This window comes from Vidua chalybeata, chromosome 3, assembly GCF_026979565.1.
Source record: "Vidua chalybeata isolate OUT-0048 chromosome 3, bVidCha1 merged haplotype, whole genome shotgun sequence".
NCBI classification, from domain to species: Eukaryota; Metazoa; Chordata; class Aves; order Passeriformes; family Viduidae; genus Vidua; species Vidua chalybeata.
The window spans coordinates 57,325,141-57,339,117 of record NC_071532.1 but is presented as its reverse complement, the minus strand read 5'-3'; the positions used below and the strand labels follow the sequence as shown (position 1 = coordinate 57,339,117).

General features: G+C 36.1%; 1 protein-coding gene across 7 annotated transcripts in view; it reads right to left on the bottom strand.

Moving 5' to 3' along the window:
* Nucleotides 1-879: 879 nt before the first annotated feature.
* Nucleotides 880-13,977, bottom strand: part of HBS1L (HBS1 like translational GTPase) — a 59,444-nt gene continuing 46,346 nt past the window's right edge. For 3 of the 7 annotated variants that reach the window (XM_053937054.1, XM_053937052.1, XM_053937059.1), the window contains 10 exons: nucleotides 13,227-13,373; nucleotides 12,517-12,591; nucleotides 11,653-11,770; nucleotides 11,400-11,468; nucleotides 8,077-8,181; nucleotides 5,966-6,056; nucleotides 4,260-4,368; nucleotides 3,559-3,659; nucleotides 2,485-2,629; nucleotides 880-1,540 (listed from right to left, as the gene is read on the bottom strand). In XM_053937054.1, coding sequence (XP_053793029.1) covers nucleotides 1,529-1,540; nucleotides 2,485-2,629; nucleotides 3,559-3,659; nucleotides 4,260-4,368; nucleotides 5,966-6,056; nucleotides 8,077-8,181; nucleotides 11,400-11,468; nucleotides 11,653-11,770; nucleotides 12,517-12,591; nucleotides 13,227-13,373 — 972 coding nt within the window. In that variant the 3' untranslated portion in view covers nucleotides 880-1,528. Of the gene's footprint in view, nucleotides 1,541-2,478; nucleotides 2,630-3,558; nucleotides 3,660-4,259; nucleotides 4,369-5,965; nucleotides 6,057-8,076; nucleotides 8,182-11,399; nucleotides 11,469-11,652; nucleotides 11,771-12,516; nucleotides 12,592-13,226; nucleotides 13,374-13,977 lie in introns of those variants that run through there. The other 4 variants (XM_053937060.1, XM_053937053.1, XM_053937055.1 and 1 more) reach the window with 2 other exon arrangements.

Sequence of the window (13,977 nt, the reverse complement as noted above, 5' to 3'; positions counted from 1 at the left end):
AAAGACAAAAGAAATAGTGGTAATTCATAAACTTGGCAGTAACAGTTTGCAGGTATTTCAGATTCATAAGCTTTTACAGAAGTCATTTCTACATAAAGCATTGCTGATTGTACAGTACAATTCAACAGTACAATTCAATTATGTGGTCAACAGTACAATTCAACTATGTGGTCAAGTGCAGGTAGCTGCTGAATTTGGGCTAAAGTACCTAAGGGCAAAAAAAGTTATCTACCAAAAAAAATTATGTGGGAAGAGTAGGTACAGACCATACAGAACTGTGAACTAAATAAGAACTATAGCATTTTTGTGTTCTTCACTACTCTGGACACAGCTTTACTTCGGTTAATCCCCTAGACTGATGCTCTGGAGCGAGTGCTTCAGCTCCTGCCACTACTAACTCGGGGCAAAGGTGAATTGTCTCCACTCTGCACTCACATACAGGTCCTGAAATACCTGAGGTCATCTCAAAATTCCTACCAACATAACTTCCAAGTTGTAGTAAAATGTGTCTGTCCTGAGCTGGAGGTGGCAGAAGGACCCTCTTTTCAGCTGGGAGGTTTCATCTGCCCCATTACTGAAAAGCAGGAAGGACTTACAGGCGTAAGTCAGCACAATTAGGCTTTAGCAGACACCGCAAGATTAAACTGTCAGCCTTTGTTCAAAAGAGCCCTAAGTCTGGATGAAAGAGATGTGTATGTGAAGTGGCTGCACTGAGTAACATGGGAAAAACTGAAATTATTTCTTCAGAAAGCCAAGTTAGATGCCAGTTTCGCATTTTAAGTCATAAATTTACTCTGAAACTTCTCAGTTATGGTAAGTAAAGAATGATTTAACACAATTTAGGAGTGTTTAAGTAACAAAAGATGAGGGAGACAAAAATGCTCAGACAAATTAATTTTATTATTCTTACTGTTTAAAAAATAAAATTAGCCAAAGTTGGCACAGCTTCTACTACACAGCAAAAGAAAATTTCTTTTTTCTTAAATAAATTTTGGGACAGGGAAAACAATCCCATGATAATACTACATGCCATTCTCTTGAAAACAAGGTAAATAGTTTTTTTTTTTCCCTGAATATGCATTCAACTCAAACCTAAAAATATTTTAGACCAATAAAGTTACTGAATTAATGTGCAGCAAAAAAGCAATCAAAGAAAATATGTAAACAATTTATGTCTGGAAGTAAGGAGTTTGTTTCATGATAATTCATCGTCTTTTTCTCTAATTCAGCTTTCTAATATTTTTCCATCAACTTCTCTAAGGGCTAAGTTCCACATGGAGAAACTCATGAGATTCTTGAGATCAAGAAGTCCAACACTTGCAGTTCCTTGTCAGTTGGCATCTTGTTCTGCAGCAGGAGAGACTGATGAAGGGATCCCCAGATGTCTCACACAATTCGACTTTTGTCACCACCATCTTCTCCCCAGTTAATTGCACTTGTTCCTTCAACTGAAATAACTGGATTCTTACATAGAAGTTTGGATATCTGATTGAGTTTTGCTTGGACGGTGGAAATTCTGTCACCACTGTCATTCTTTAATCTAAAAATACAAGCAAACGGAAAAAACCCTATGGTGAAAAATTAAGTACCGAGTGTAAAATGATCTCAGTGTTTTTCTGTATTATATAGTCGTGGAAAAAATAATTCCTTTTCCACTTAAATTCTCGGAACAAGAAAACAAGTACAAAAATAGCAATTCCCAAATAACATATCAAAGAGTTTATTTAGTCTCAATTCTACAAACATTGATCTAGCTCTAAATATTGCAGATCTAAATAGAATCCCAGTCATCTCAAATTTAATGAAAAATATGTTCAATCCATCCTATTTATGGATCTTATTTAAGACCAGACAGATTTTTAGGAGCATTATACATCCATAAGGCCTCTGACTGACCTAGCACATCATTCATACGCATACAAGGAGAAACCAGAAATGCTCATGCTCAAATTCTAAGTTTTGACATTAAATGACTCAGGCTTAAGTTCTCAGTACCAGAACTTGGTTAATGCACAAGATTTCTTAAAGGGACAGATAGAGGGACATTCACATTTTTTGCTTCTAGTAGAAGATAGAACATTTATGTTTGGCCCCACAGTCTTTGCTTCCTCTCGCAGAGGATCAGAAAATGGTTTTTGGCATCAGTAAGAATCAAATGTACAATTGTCTTTAGCTATAACAGAAAAATATGTTGGACCCAACCTAGACAAAGGTTGGCCAACACTTCTTATTTAGAAATTGCTTCCAGTATATTCATACAGACAGATTTCAAGAGACTGATGTATTTCAACTCAACGGGAAAGAGGGGAAATTCTAAACACAGTAATTTTTACTGCTAACAAATTAAACAGAATCATTACAAGATTTCCTCACATCTTCCTGCAGCACTGTCTCTTTTTTAGCAGAAAAAAAATCACTCTTTGGGCTAGAGGGTGTAAAACAGGTCCTCTGCAGTACAGAAAGTCTATTACAAAAATGTCATACCTCTGTAACAACTCCTGCAGCAATAGTGGAACCACTGTAGCGTAACATAAATCTCCCCAGCTCTTTAAAATCTTTGTACAACTCTAGAGCAACAGGTCTTTGAGTTTGTAGTTCTATTAGAGCATTCTGGCCTTTAGCCAAGAACCTGCAGGTAAAAAAGCAGAAAACTCTATTAGAAATGTATGCACGGATCAATGAAGAAAAGAACAATGAACAAACGGGAAAAATTATTTTAGAAAGTCTAGAGTACAATTATCAAACTTGATTTCAAGTATAACCCAAGCCATGAGACTGAAAACTCATTTGCTTGGAGTATACATTTTAATAAGGCATCTAAGTTTTCTTCAAAAACTTCTTGGCACTTATCACAGCATTTAACAAATTGTTTTTGAAGCTAATTATCTCATTAACACCTGTTTTTTCATGTCAAGTTGAAATCAAGTCTTGTTTCAACCCCACAACTAAAGAGCCCATTCATTACTTTGTAGAAGTCTGCAACAGTTTCAGCCATGAAATTTCTGGAAAAGGATTATTCTGAAAATGTTGTATGTCTCAAATAGCATTTCTATATTAATTTAAAAATATTATTTTAAATAACTAAAGGGCTGTTACTGTAGTTGTATGGGAAGATTCCCTAAATTTCTTTTGCACTGACACATTGTCTAGTCAAGTGTGTTTTAGGCAGTTAGCCATCTCCAGAATTATATAAGGATCCCATGCTTGAACAGTCAAAGAAGAAATACTGTTTCAAAAAAAAAAAAAAAAAAAAAAAAAAAAAAGAGAGGAAGAAAAAATCTCCTTTAAGTTAAGAGCTGCTGATCTAGGATTCATTCCCAATTATGCAAGTGACCTTAGAACTAAATCACTGTACTTCTCAGGTGCTCTGCAGTTATCAAGAGGGCAGGAGATTTTTCAGTTTGCAAAGCACATTGAAATCCAAACATGAAACCAACTAAAACAATAAAAGCATATTCTTATAACATACAATTGATTAATAGTAGAACCTGTTTGATATACTGTGTATTAAACATCAACCCATTTCTTGAGTAATTATTAACTATTCATAACACTTACTTAGGTTTTTTCTTTGTCACTTCACCAGTACTTTTGTGCAGAACACTCAACAGTCTTGTAATAGTAGCAGGTTCACTTACTGTTTGATAGTGTAAAAGCACCTGAAAATATTTTTGCAGTTATTAAACATCCTATAATAACCAGCAATCCTAGGTATTAATAGCTGAAAACAGCAGCTTGCTTTAAGACTGATTTTTTAAAAACAAATACTTGTAAAACTTCTCTCACAGGAGTGTGTGCCTCACATCCAGTAACTGTTCCTAGTTTCTAAACTTTGTGATCACAACTGGTATGACACAAAGGCCATATTTTATGTCACCATAAATACATTTTTCATCCTTCAGTGTTTTGCTTTTGCCACCTCAGTGCAGTTCTGTAGCATGAACTGGTATTTTATTTATTTTAAAAAGTATCTTAAAAGGTATCTTACACTTAAGTGCATCTTTGTATTTCCACAAGATGCAAGCTTCTAAAGCCTAGCTGTGGTGGAACTCACATTCTCTGAAATGGCTCAGCTATGTATCAAAAGCCAGTAAGAATAAACAGGTACAGTATCCTCTTCAAATTACAGAAGAATCTGTTTCCTCTGGAGAGACAGAACCACTTCTGGATTCTGACTGTATCTTGTATTCAGGAGGTCAAACATAGAGAGGAAAAGCTCTGAGCAACCTGCCATGAACACAGTTTTCACAGAGACTTACAGGAAATCCTTTAGTGATTGGAACCTCAATATTGAAGATGAGAACCCGAGCTCTGAACCGAGTGCAAACTTTTATGGGTTCCTTGGGATCACAAAATACACAGCCCACACTAGAAAAGAGAACAAAAAACAAAAAACAAAAAAAATCAAACAGATATCTCTTGACATAGAAGTGTTAAATAATTTTCCTTTTCTAGGGCAGTGATTAAGACAAGCAAAGGAAAAGCAACACTACTTTAATATAAGAAGGGTGGTGCAGGGGTGTAGGTGTGTGGATATCCAGGAACACTATACTGAAGCCTGTAACAAAATGCGTTCCTAGACAATGTCTACCTTATTTTGTGTGTATGCATGAAGGGCTCTGTCTAGTTCAGTGAACAATTACGTCCATTGCTAATCAGTTTCTGAAAATGTCATTGTTTCCTGTGCGTAGATATTTTTAAGAATTAGACTTTCATTCAGAGATTCAGGGTTTCCGTTCAACAGCATAAAATACTGCAGGGTGCCCAAAATTGCAGTACTGCTGCCTGTGGCTCAAGTATTTTCTGGATAATAAGGGGACATCATGATCACAATTCAAAACCTGAGATTTCAGCAACACTCATTTTCAAAAAAATTCTACTTGGAATCACAAGAAAGCTGCTGCTTGTTACAAGTTGGTAAGTAGACTAGACATAGCTTTTTCACAGGGGCTAGTTTTAGCCATCGGAAATGAAAGGAAAATTAATCCCACACAGGTAAACATGACGGAAGAGAAAAAACAGCATGATTAAACATATACATAAAATTTCATCAATATCAAGAGGACTTGAAAATTCATAACTTTTTTTGACGACCCTAACATATCTCCAAAAGACGAATGACATCAAGGTAACAAATTCAGACTTCATTCATCAACTAGAACAAGACTTCCCTCAACCTTTCACCACTCAGAATCCCACCCCACTATGAAATGGCCAACAGAGAATACCTGTACTTTTCCCTTAAATCAGAGCATAGATTTGAAAAACTATCAATGCAAGGAGATTTTCAAAGAGTAGCTTGAAAGTTTGCTGTCTCAAGTCCAACTGAAATGTAAAAAAGGTGAACAAATTGTGGATCCAATTATCTGGCCTGAACAACAACTGCCACTTAAAAGCTTGAGGCTAATGCTTAGCATGAATCCTACAGACTGGGAAAGACAAGAAGAGATTTGCTGCACCTCACTATTAAGACCACCCCTTAGTAAAACATTTAGGAAAATAAATCTTACAAGTAGCTAAATGTGTTGAAGAAACATCAATTCCACTTTTACAGATTAACTTAGTACAAAATGACAGTTGTTTGCATGTGTCCTGTTAGAATAATTGATAATTTGAGAAGTTCTTTAAAAATTTTGTTTTATTTAGCAACATGGGTTTCATTTATTTGGCAATTAAAATGTCCAAGGGGTAGTCTAAAAGAAAATGGCTTGGAAGGTTACTGGTGTCAGCACTAGGACAAAGGATGGAAACTGACAGTATTCTTCTGAGGCTGCCGTTGCACATGCAGCAGATGTTTCCAACGTTTGTACATGCAAGCCAGGTGATATGCATCACTTTGGTTTTAAATATCCTGGTAGCCACATCATTCTTCAAGTAAACCGCTGTAATATAGCCCAGTATAATAGTTATACAGCTTTTCATTAAAAACAAACCGTTACTTAGACTGAAACCCAGTTTTGCTCACTTGATTTTGATGATATCCATGCCGGTCAAAGTGAGACTAACGTGATCTCCTGCTGCAGCCCAATCAACTGGTTCATCGTGCAGTGTGATTCCTGGAAATGAGTAAGAACAGAACCTCACAGTGAAGTACCTAGGTTCTGAGCTACAAACAAACAGCTCTGTTTGGGCCATTTGTGCTTCATCAACCATTACTCATCAATTTTCAGTATGAATGGGTTGAGAGTAAAAGCTTTTTAACTGAGAAGACTGAGGAAGCTTTTCTTTCCCCTTGGTGAGGATTCACTATTCTCTCTCACCACACCCTGCACCATAACATGGCCTTATTCGAGCCAGAGGAGGGGACCTGGCCCTTGTCACCAGCACAGATGACGCAATCCTGAAAACGCTGTAGTACTAATATCTCCATATCTGCCCCACCCATCCTTTGAGGCACACGCACACCCTAGACCGCATCTTTCATATACTTTAATGGTACTGTGTCAACTTTCATTTACCTTGAGTGGGTTTGCTGACTCTTTCATAAAAAAGCGTAACTGAAGCCTTCCGTTCGCAACATCATGTCTATTAGAAAGCACCTTTATGTGCAATTTCATTCTGATTTTAATGTATTTTAATTTCTTTAAAAGACTACCTGCCTGATGGATGAGGGCAAGACTATTTAGCTCTGATTGAACATCCTGAGGTTTCTGGTGGACACTGAGAGAAAGAAAAATCCTGGTTTTTTAGAAATACTGCATATATTTATAGGATCTAGTTCTATTTTGCTGCAGATTGTACGTCTTGACTTGCAGATTTGTTCCCAAAACCACTTGCCAAAAACATGCCAGAAAGCATGATTGAAGTATAATCACGTTAAGTATAATTTTTTAAGCAGTGCTGATAATTATTGATATATCTGTCATTATCACAGAATGAAAGAAATTCGGCCTCTTGAAATGAACATCTCGAATCCTAATGTGCACACTACCTTAAGTAAATACCATATGTTAAATTGAATTATGACTTGTTTATATTGAATATAAATAGTAAATGCTTAATATGCTTATATGTCTAACTTATATGCCCAACCTTCATTTGCATTTCAGTCATAGGAGAGGCAGTACAAAAGAAAAACCATAGAATTGTGCTGCAGGAGATACTCAGACAAAATACATCTGTTTCCATGGTACTTCCTCCACTCCCCACACAGAGAAGTGACTACAGTGGTCTGCTACCCAAATTTATCCACATTTTTGTAACATTCCTGTGCATGTGAATAATGTGCATAGAACTGTGTAAATTGATAGACTGAAGAGCTTCCCAAATTAGCATTGAACAAGCTGGGTTTGGAACAGAACAGACAACCAAACCAACACATTGCTGTATTCAGGATAAATACTTAGATACAAAAACCTATTCATATCTCAAGGACTCAATTTTTTATTCACTGGCCAATGTAGGAAAATCGTAATTTTATCTTTCTATTTGAATATGAAGCAAAACCAACTCTGCAGTACAAAGACAGCAAGCTTAATTAGGAAACAGCTAAGCACTTAATGTCTAGCTATTTCTTTCCAGAAATCAAATACATTGAAATTTAAATCAAATTTTCTTCTATTTTCTAGCTGTTCAAGACAACTATATCCTGAAAGTTTGATACTATGAAAGGATCAGTGACAAATCTTACAACATCAAACAGGAGTGATGACTTTATTCTCAAGCTTTTTCACAACCAATTAATAAGATTAATTTCTAAAGCTTGTTCAACATCCTCACACTTCCTAACAGCAGAAACACTCCACAGTAAAGCTGAATACTAATGATTCCTGTACTGAATATCTTTATAGACATTGCTGGAACTCAAATGTTTTTACAGGCTCTTCATAAAGCAATGTCTAAAGCCACAAGGCTATAACATTTGGATTATCTGATAGGGTAAAAAAAAGCATGCAAGATTTCACATACTCTTCACAGACATATTTATACAGACACAGTCACATCTAAAGAAATTCGTTTTATGCTTTCACAATTTATGTTTGACAGTTAGTATCAGTTTGACAGTCTGTTACCATTTCAGTAACTGTTTCTAGCCCAGTATTGACCTGAAAGTAAACACGCTTCTGAAGACTGTACCTTTTGCAGTGCAAGTTTCATTGGGAGGCATTGCCAGAAGTCGTTCTCCAACCTGAATATAGCCTGCTTCTATTTTACCAGTCACACAAAATCCTGAACCTTGGTCTGCAATAAACACAGCAACAATTTCAAAAGACTTCATAATATAGTCAGTTTCCCATCAGAAGTTAATCCTTCAGCAATGCCTAGACAAGTTTTTAATATAATGAAGATTTTTTTTCCCTTCTCAGCAGAGTGTTCAGTACTTGCAAGTTAGCCAGCTGTGCATCATAATGAAAATGAAACATTAAATTCAAAACCTCTAGATCTTATGTTTTTCAGAACTAAGCAAGAAATATTCTTCTTTAAACAAATGTAGGTACATAAAGAAGTATTTTTTAGTTTTTTCAGTATTAGACTAAACCCCTTAATTTCTAGCAATATTATTTAATTCAGCACTTTCTCACTATAATTACAGATAAAAGGAATATGACAGACTTCTCATAATAATTCTCATGCATACAGGTGCAAATTCCTATGCCATTTACTGTTTAACTGAGTCAGAATCCTACACACTCTGTCTGTATATTACTTTTACTCCTGGAAAAGTCAAAGAATGATTCAGTACTATTTAATATAGTAATAAATATGAGAAACTGTTATAATTGGCTAAATTTAAGTATTTCTGAATAAAAGATCTGCAAAGTTTTCATCTTCGATGTCCTAACAGTCTGTTCATCATTTGAATTATATGCCAGTTATTTTCCACAGATATGCTACACATGGACATTTATGCACATACACCTTAACAAATGCCTCATCTTCTTAGCATGTGTTTGCAGGTGTGTTTAAAAACAACTCTCTGAACTGATTCTACAATGACATTTTCAGTATCCATACAAGCAACAAATAATCTTTTGCTGAACATCAGAATTCAGCAATATAAGCAAGCATCTTAGTATTTTGTGACTCTAATTAAAAGCTGAATTTAAAAGAACAAGTTGATCTCAAATTCTGAGGTCACTTACTACTGACTTGCTCTTTGCATTCACCACAGATACTGATGAATGCTTTTGTGTAATGAATCTTTCTATTGGAAAAATATTACCAGTATGCCTGCATGCTAATTTTCCTCTATTCATTCCAGCAAATGAGATGAAACACAGATAATTAATAGATGACATCAAATGTCAAACAGAAAACTGTCAAAGCTGGTACTGGCTAGAAAAAGAATACACAAGTCATGTTACAGACACCACCTCAATACAGTACACAAAACAACCTGAAGTTGGCTTTGCAAGCACTTGTGGCAACCAAAAATATAACCTCATTCCAGGTTCTCAACCACTCCCAAGCACAATCAAGAACCATTTATCTTTTGTTCACATCATCACCTGGTTTGGCTTGGTAAACCAATGTGGTCTTTGAAGCTTCACCAACTCCCATGCTGATTGCTTTCTTAAAAGGCTGAAGTTCCTTCAGTTCCCCCTGAAATCAGTTCAAGTGCAAAATGGACAGTGGGGGACAGAATCAGGGCATAAAAAATGGCCCAATTTCTGTGCATCATGGTATTTGGGTTCTGCCAGAACATCTTGTTTGTACTTAGGATTTGGTTGGTGGACAAGGCATTTTAGGGTCATAACAGTCATAACCTAGACAGAATTATAATATGGTAGGTGGGGACTGATGCAGCAGCAAAGGGATTTACAGGGACCTCTCAGATCAAGAGATAGTATAGCTGGCCTGGAGAGAATGAATATTAGAAGGACTGTGGAGGATAACAGCTAAAAGCTGGCTGAGGCAGGTGAATCATATATGTGAGCAGCCTTAATAGAGAAAGGGGTTTTCCAAACTATATAGGAGTACACTCAGCACTCTCACTTTTTACACATTTCTATGGACAGTTCCTCCTGAGCATGCACAGGTACTGGAACAGAGCTGAGAACAACTGTTGCTTCATGTACTTGTATCTGCACCTACTTCCTCTGGTGGCATCAAAGTTGATTAAGTTTTGAGATCATAACGTAAGAAAAAATAGTCTACAAAAACACCTAAAAGGCCGCATTTAGTGATAAACCCTCTATATGTAAATTGAGTCCCTTCCAAAGTCATTATTTTTTGCATACTTTAGCAAAATAGATGTAGTCAAAACTGCTCATTTTGTGAAACTTTGCTCAACCCAAAAATTATTATTGCAGCTGAAAAGCTGTGATATATTATTTTGAAAGATCTCAATCAATAATCCTAACACATTCTCCCACAGCTCATGAAAATAAAGAGATAAAAATAAACACAGAGATGGCATAGATGGCAAAACCAGTGATATCACACTAGGGTAATTTCCTATGCAACTCTTCAATATTTAGCATTATGGCTTCAGTTAAATCAGCATGCACAATATCTAGTGTTTTCTCAAAGGCCCACATGAAAATTGCACAACCTGGTATTTCCAGGCTTATACTACTTACAATCAGTATTTCAATCTGATTTTTTGTACTTCCCCTAGAAACATCTAAATAGAAAGCAAAATTTCTTAAAATATGAATTTCAATAATCATATTTGATTACAAATATTTACAACAGTTAAAATCATGCTGTCATTTGGTTTGCAATGTTTCTCAAGGGACCTACAGAATGTTTCAAATGCGCTGAGTCTAGAAGCCTTATTTCTTCTAAGTTACTTGCAATTGTAAATGACTAAATGGAAAAAAAATCAAGCTTACCATGAAAATCTTACAGGCTCAAGGCACTCTATTTTCACCAGACAATCAAAGTAAGAACTGGTTATAGTTCTTGCTGTTCCTATCTTTATTAATGCTAGGGAATAGCTCACTGCCTTAAATCCTTGGCTGGTTGTAACAGTCTCACCACCACCACTATTTTCTTCCACCTCATCTGCCCAAATTTTTATACAAAAATTAAGGAACATATCATTATTCACATCTACAACAATGAACAGAAAAGGAACAAGACAAACTTGTTTAAAATCTAGGACTGGAAAGCAAAAGAGCCCAAAGCCACACTCATAAAAAGTTTGAGAAATATTGATTTAGTCCAGCAGAACCAGTTTGGGCAAGTCCCAAATTCTGTCCCACAGAACCATGAACTCATTACACAGACAAATAATTGGTCATGCAGATTAGTTTCTTCCATTCCTTTTCCAGGGTGTTTCACCTTCAGCAGTACTATTTAAAATTTGGCAAGGAATAGAACTTGAAAATGTCCTATTCTGGTCTAGGACTACACATGAAGTTCCAACTTTAAGTCTTATTTTGAGAGCAATTTTTAACACTTGTGTTAAATATCAGTGAAATGATGGTAAAAACATTATAAAAACAACCAACCTTTAAAAACATCAGCAACACACAGTCTAAATGGTTTATCCACTGATCTCTGTGGTGGCTTGAAAGAATCTGCAAATAAATTGGTAAGATCTTTTAGAATGTCTGTATGTAATAACTATCTCAGCAACTTCTCTGTTAGAGAAATTAATTATGTTGCATTCCATTGACTTTGTCTCATTTTTTCCCCAAAATAGAAGTTTTAACACACACAGGACTAAGAGGTGTTATTTTAAATGAGGAACATTGCACTTACCAATTTGCTCCAACAAACACTTTCCTTTATACCATTGTGTAAGGTCACTTGACTGACCCCTTGTGACTAGATTTTCACCACCAAGGCCACTTGTTGGGATATAAGCCACATCTGATTCCTAATGAAGAAAACAAACGGATGTGAAGCATACATGAACAACAGAATCTCCTAGCAGAAGCAAGAGGTGCATTTTTTGAATGTTATGCATCTAAACTTTAAAAGAATAGCTGTCAAATTTGTATTTCTCCTGGAGAAGGCTGATTATCAGTGGATTCCTTTGTGGTTACCTCTTGCCTGATCACTCTGCTCCAGCAAAGAGTTGGAGATGATTAAATATGACAACTAGAAACTGAGTTTAGGTAATAAACTCCTCCATGTTTGACAGGAAAACTTTGGTTTGAATTGCTACTTTATGCATAGGGATTGCAGGAAGACGACAGCCAGTATAAATGAATAGTAGCTGGAACTTAGAAAACATGAGAGGAGAGTTCTCATGAGCTCATAATCCACACTGATACCTGCTCCAGTATAAAACACTCTACTGTCATTCATGTAATCCTGAACATTAAAATAGACAATTCTTGGTCTCTTCTGCTTTGTAGACAACAATCCCAAGAAACTACAAGTGATCTGAGTACCCCAAAGTCTCAACAGACCTAAACAAAGATGATGACACAAAGGGTATTAAAGAACTGACTACCCTTATGCAGGACTCAATGTCACCCTACCAGGAAGAAAAGGCATCTGCTACATTATGTGCATGTAGCAGTAGCAGGAAAGTGACACAAAATAACCTGACTTTAGAAAAAGCTCATCCCACCCAAATGCTTGAACAAAGCAACAAAGCCCTCACAAATATATTACCTTAAAGCCAGCTTGCTTAAGAAATTGGCCGAGCTTACTTGTAATTTCCTGAAATCTTTCCTGTTGCCAATTGACCTAAAATAAAACACAGATTAGGATATGATAATAAAATGATAGATTTTTAACCATGACTTGAACATACAGCTGCATGTCATCAATTCTGTAGTAGAAACAGATGTATATTTATAAACATGAGATTTCCAGGTGCATTCATACTTGAATATATAAGAGCATACACATTAGCAATTGCTGATCACAAACACCACTAAAATTGCAAGCCCTTTTAATTTTAACAGTAACTTTTTTTTTAAGTTTACACAAAATTCAGATTCAGCAAGATATAGTCACTACAGTAGTAATTTAAAACATAAATAGTAATCTTTAACACACTTTACACATTTAAATAAAACTATTGAGGTCTTGACCTAAATGACCACCAAGATGATCTTACAGATTCCACTGAGATCAACTGTTATGTCAAATTTCCACAAAATTTGGGACCCATACTCATTTTAGCACAAAAATTAACCTTCTGTGTACTCTGAAAACACACCCATAAATAAAAAGAACAGCATCGTAAAGTCTAAACATAAGGGACAGAGTTGGAAAGCTAAGAGCAGTGCTTTACTATAACTTTCACAATACTGATCCTTAATATCTACAAATCTAGACAGAAACCCTTGACTTAAATGAAGAAACTAAATGTGTACCTGGTCCATTTTGTTAACTGCAACAGCCAACTGTGTCACTCCAAGAGAGCGCACTAATAATCCATGTTCTCGAGTTTGTCCACCCGTCTCAAACCCTGCCTCAAACTCTCCTCTGCTGGCATCCACAACCAAAATTGCCACATCAGCCTACATTATAAATAAAAACAAATTAAAAATAGTTTTTAAAAAGTGGTTAAGAGGTGGAAATAATCTGGGTAAATACCTCAGTCAGTAACATTTCACACAAAATGTACTTCACACAGAAGGAATCCTGATGTGCTCCAAATGTAACAGAAATTTCTCAGTCCCATCTGTACCATACCCACTTTGGTGAGATATTATGGCATTATGTCATAAACCAGCACCTCCTGGTTAAACAAAGGACAATTGCTGGTTTGGGGAACCTGTCCCCTTCAATCTATCCAGATCTAAACAAAAGCAGCCTATACTCAGAAGCTTTAGAACACAATGTATGAGCACAATGTCCAGCTCTCTCTGCCTCAGTCTGTACACCTTCTTAGCGAGAAGCTGCAAAAATTACAAACAAATCACCACACTATACAACTGGGACAACTAGTTGTACTGTACTGTCGACTGTATGTTGGATGTGAATGCTTCACAGTCCACTCAACACACTGGAGCATACCAACATCACAAGATGGCAAAAAACAAAGTAGCCTATTTCATCACCTAGACAAACCCTCTGCCAAAGCATTAAGTGCAAACAGTCTACAGCACTGCACAAAAGTCA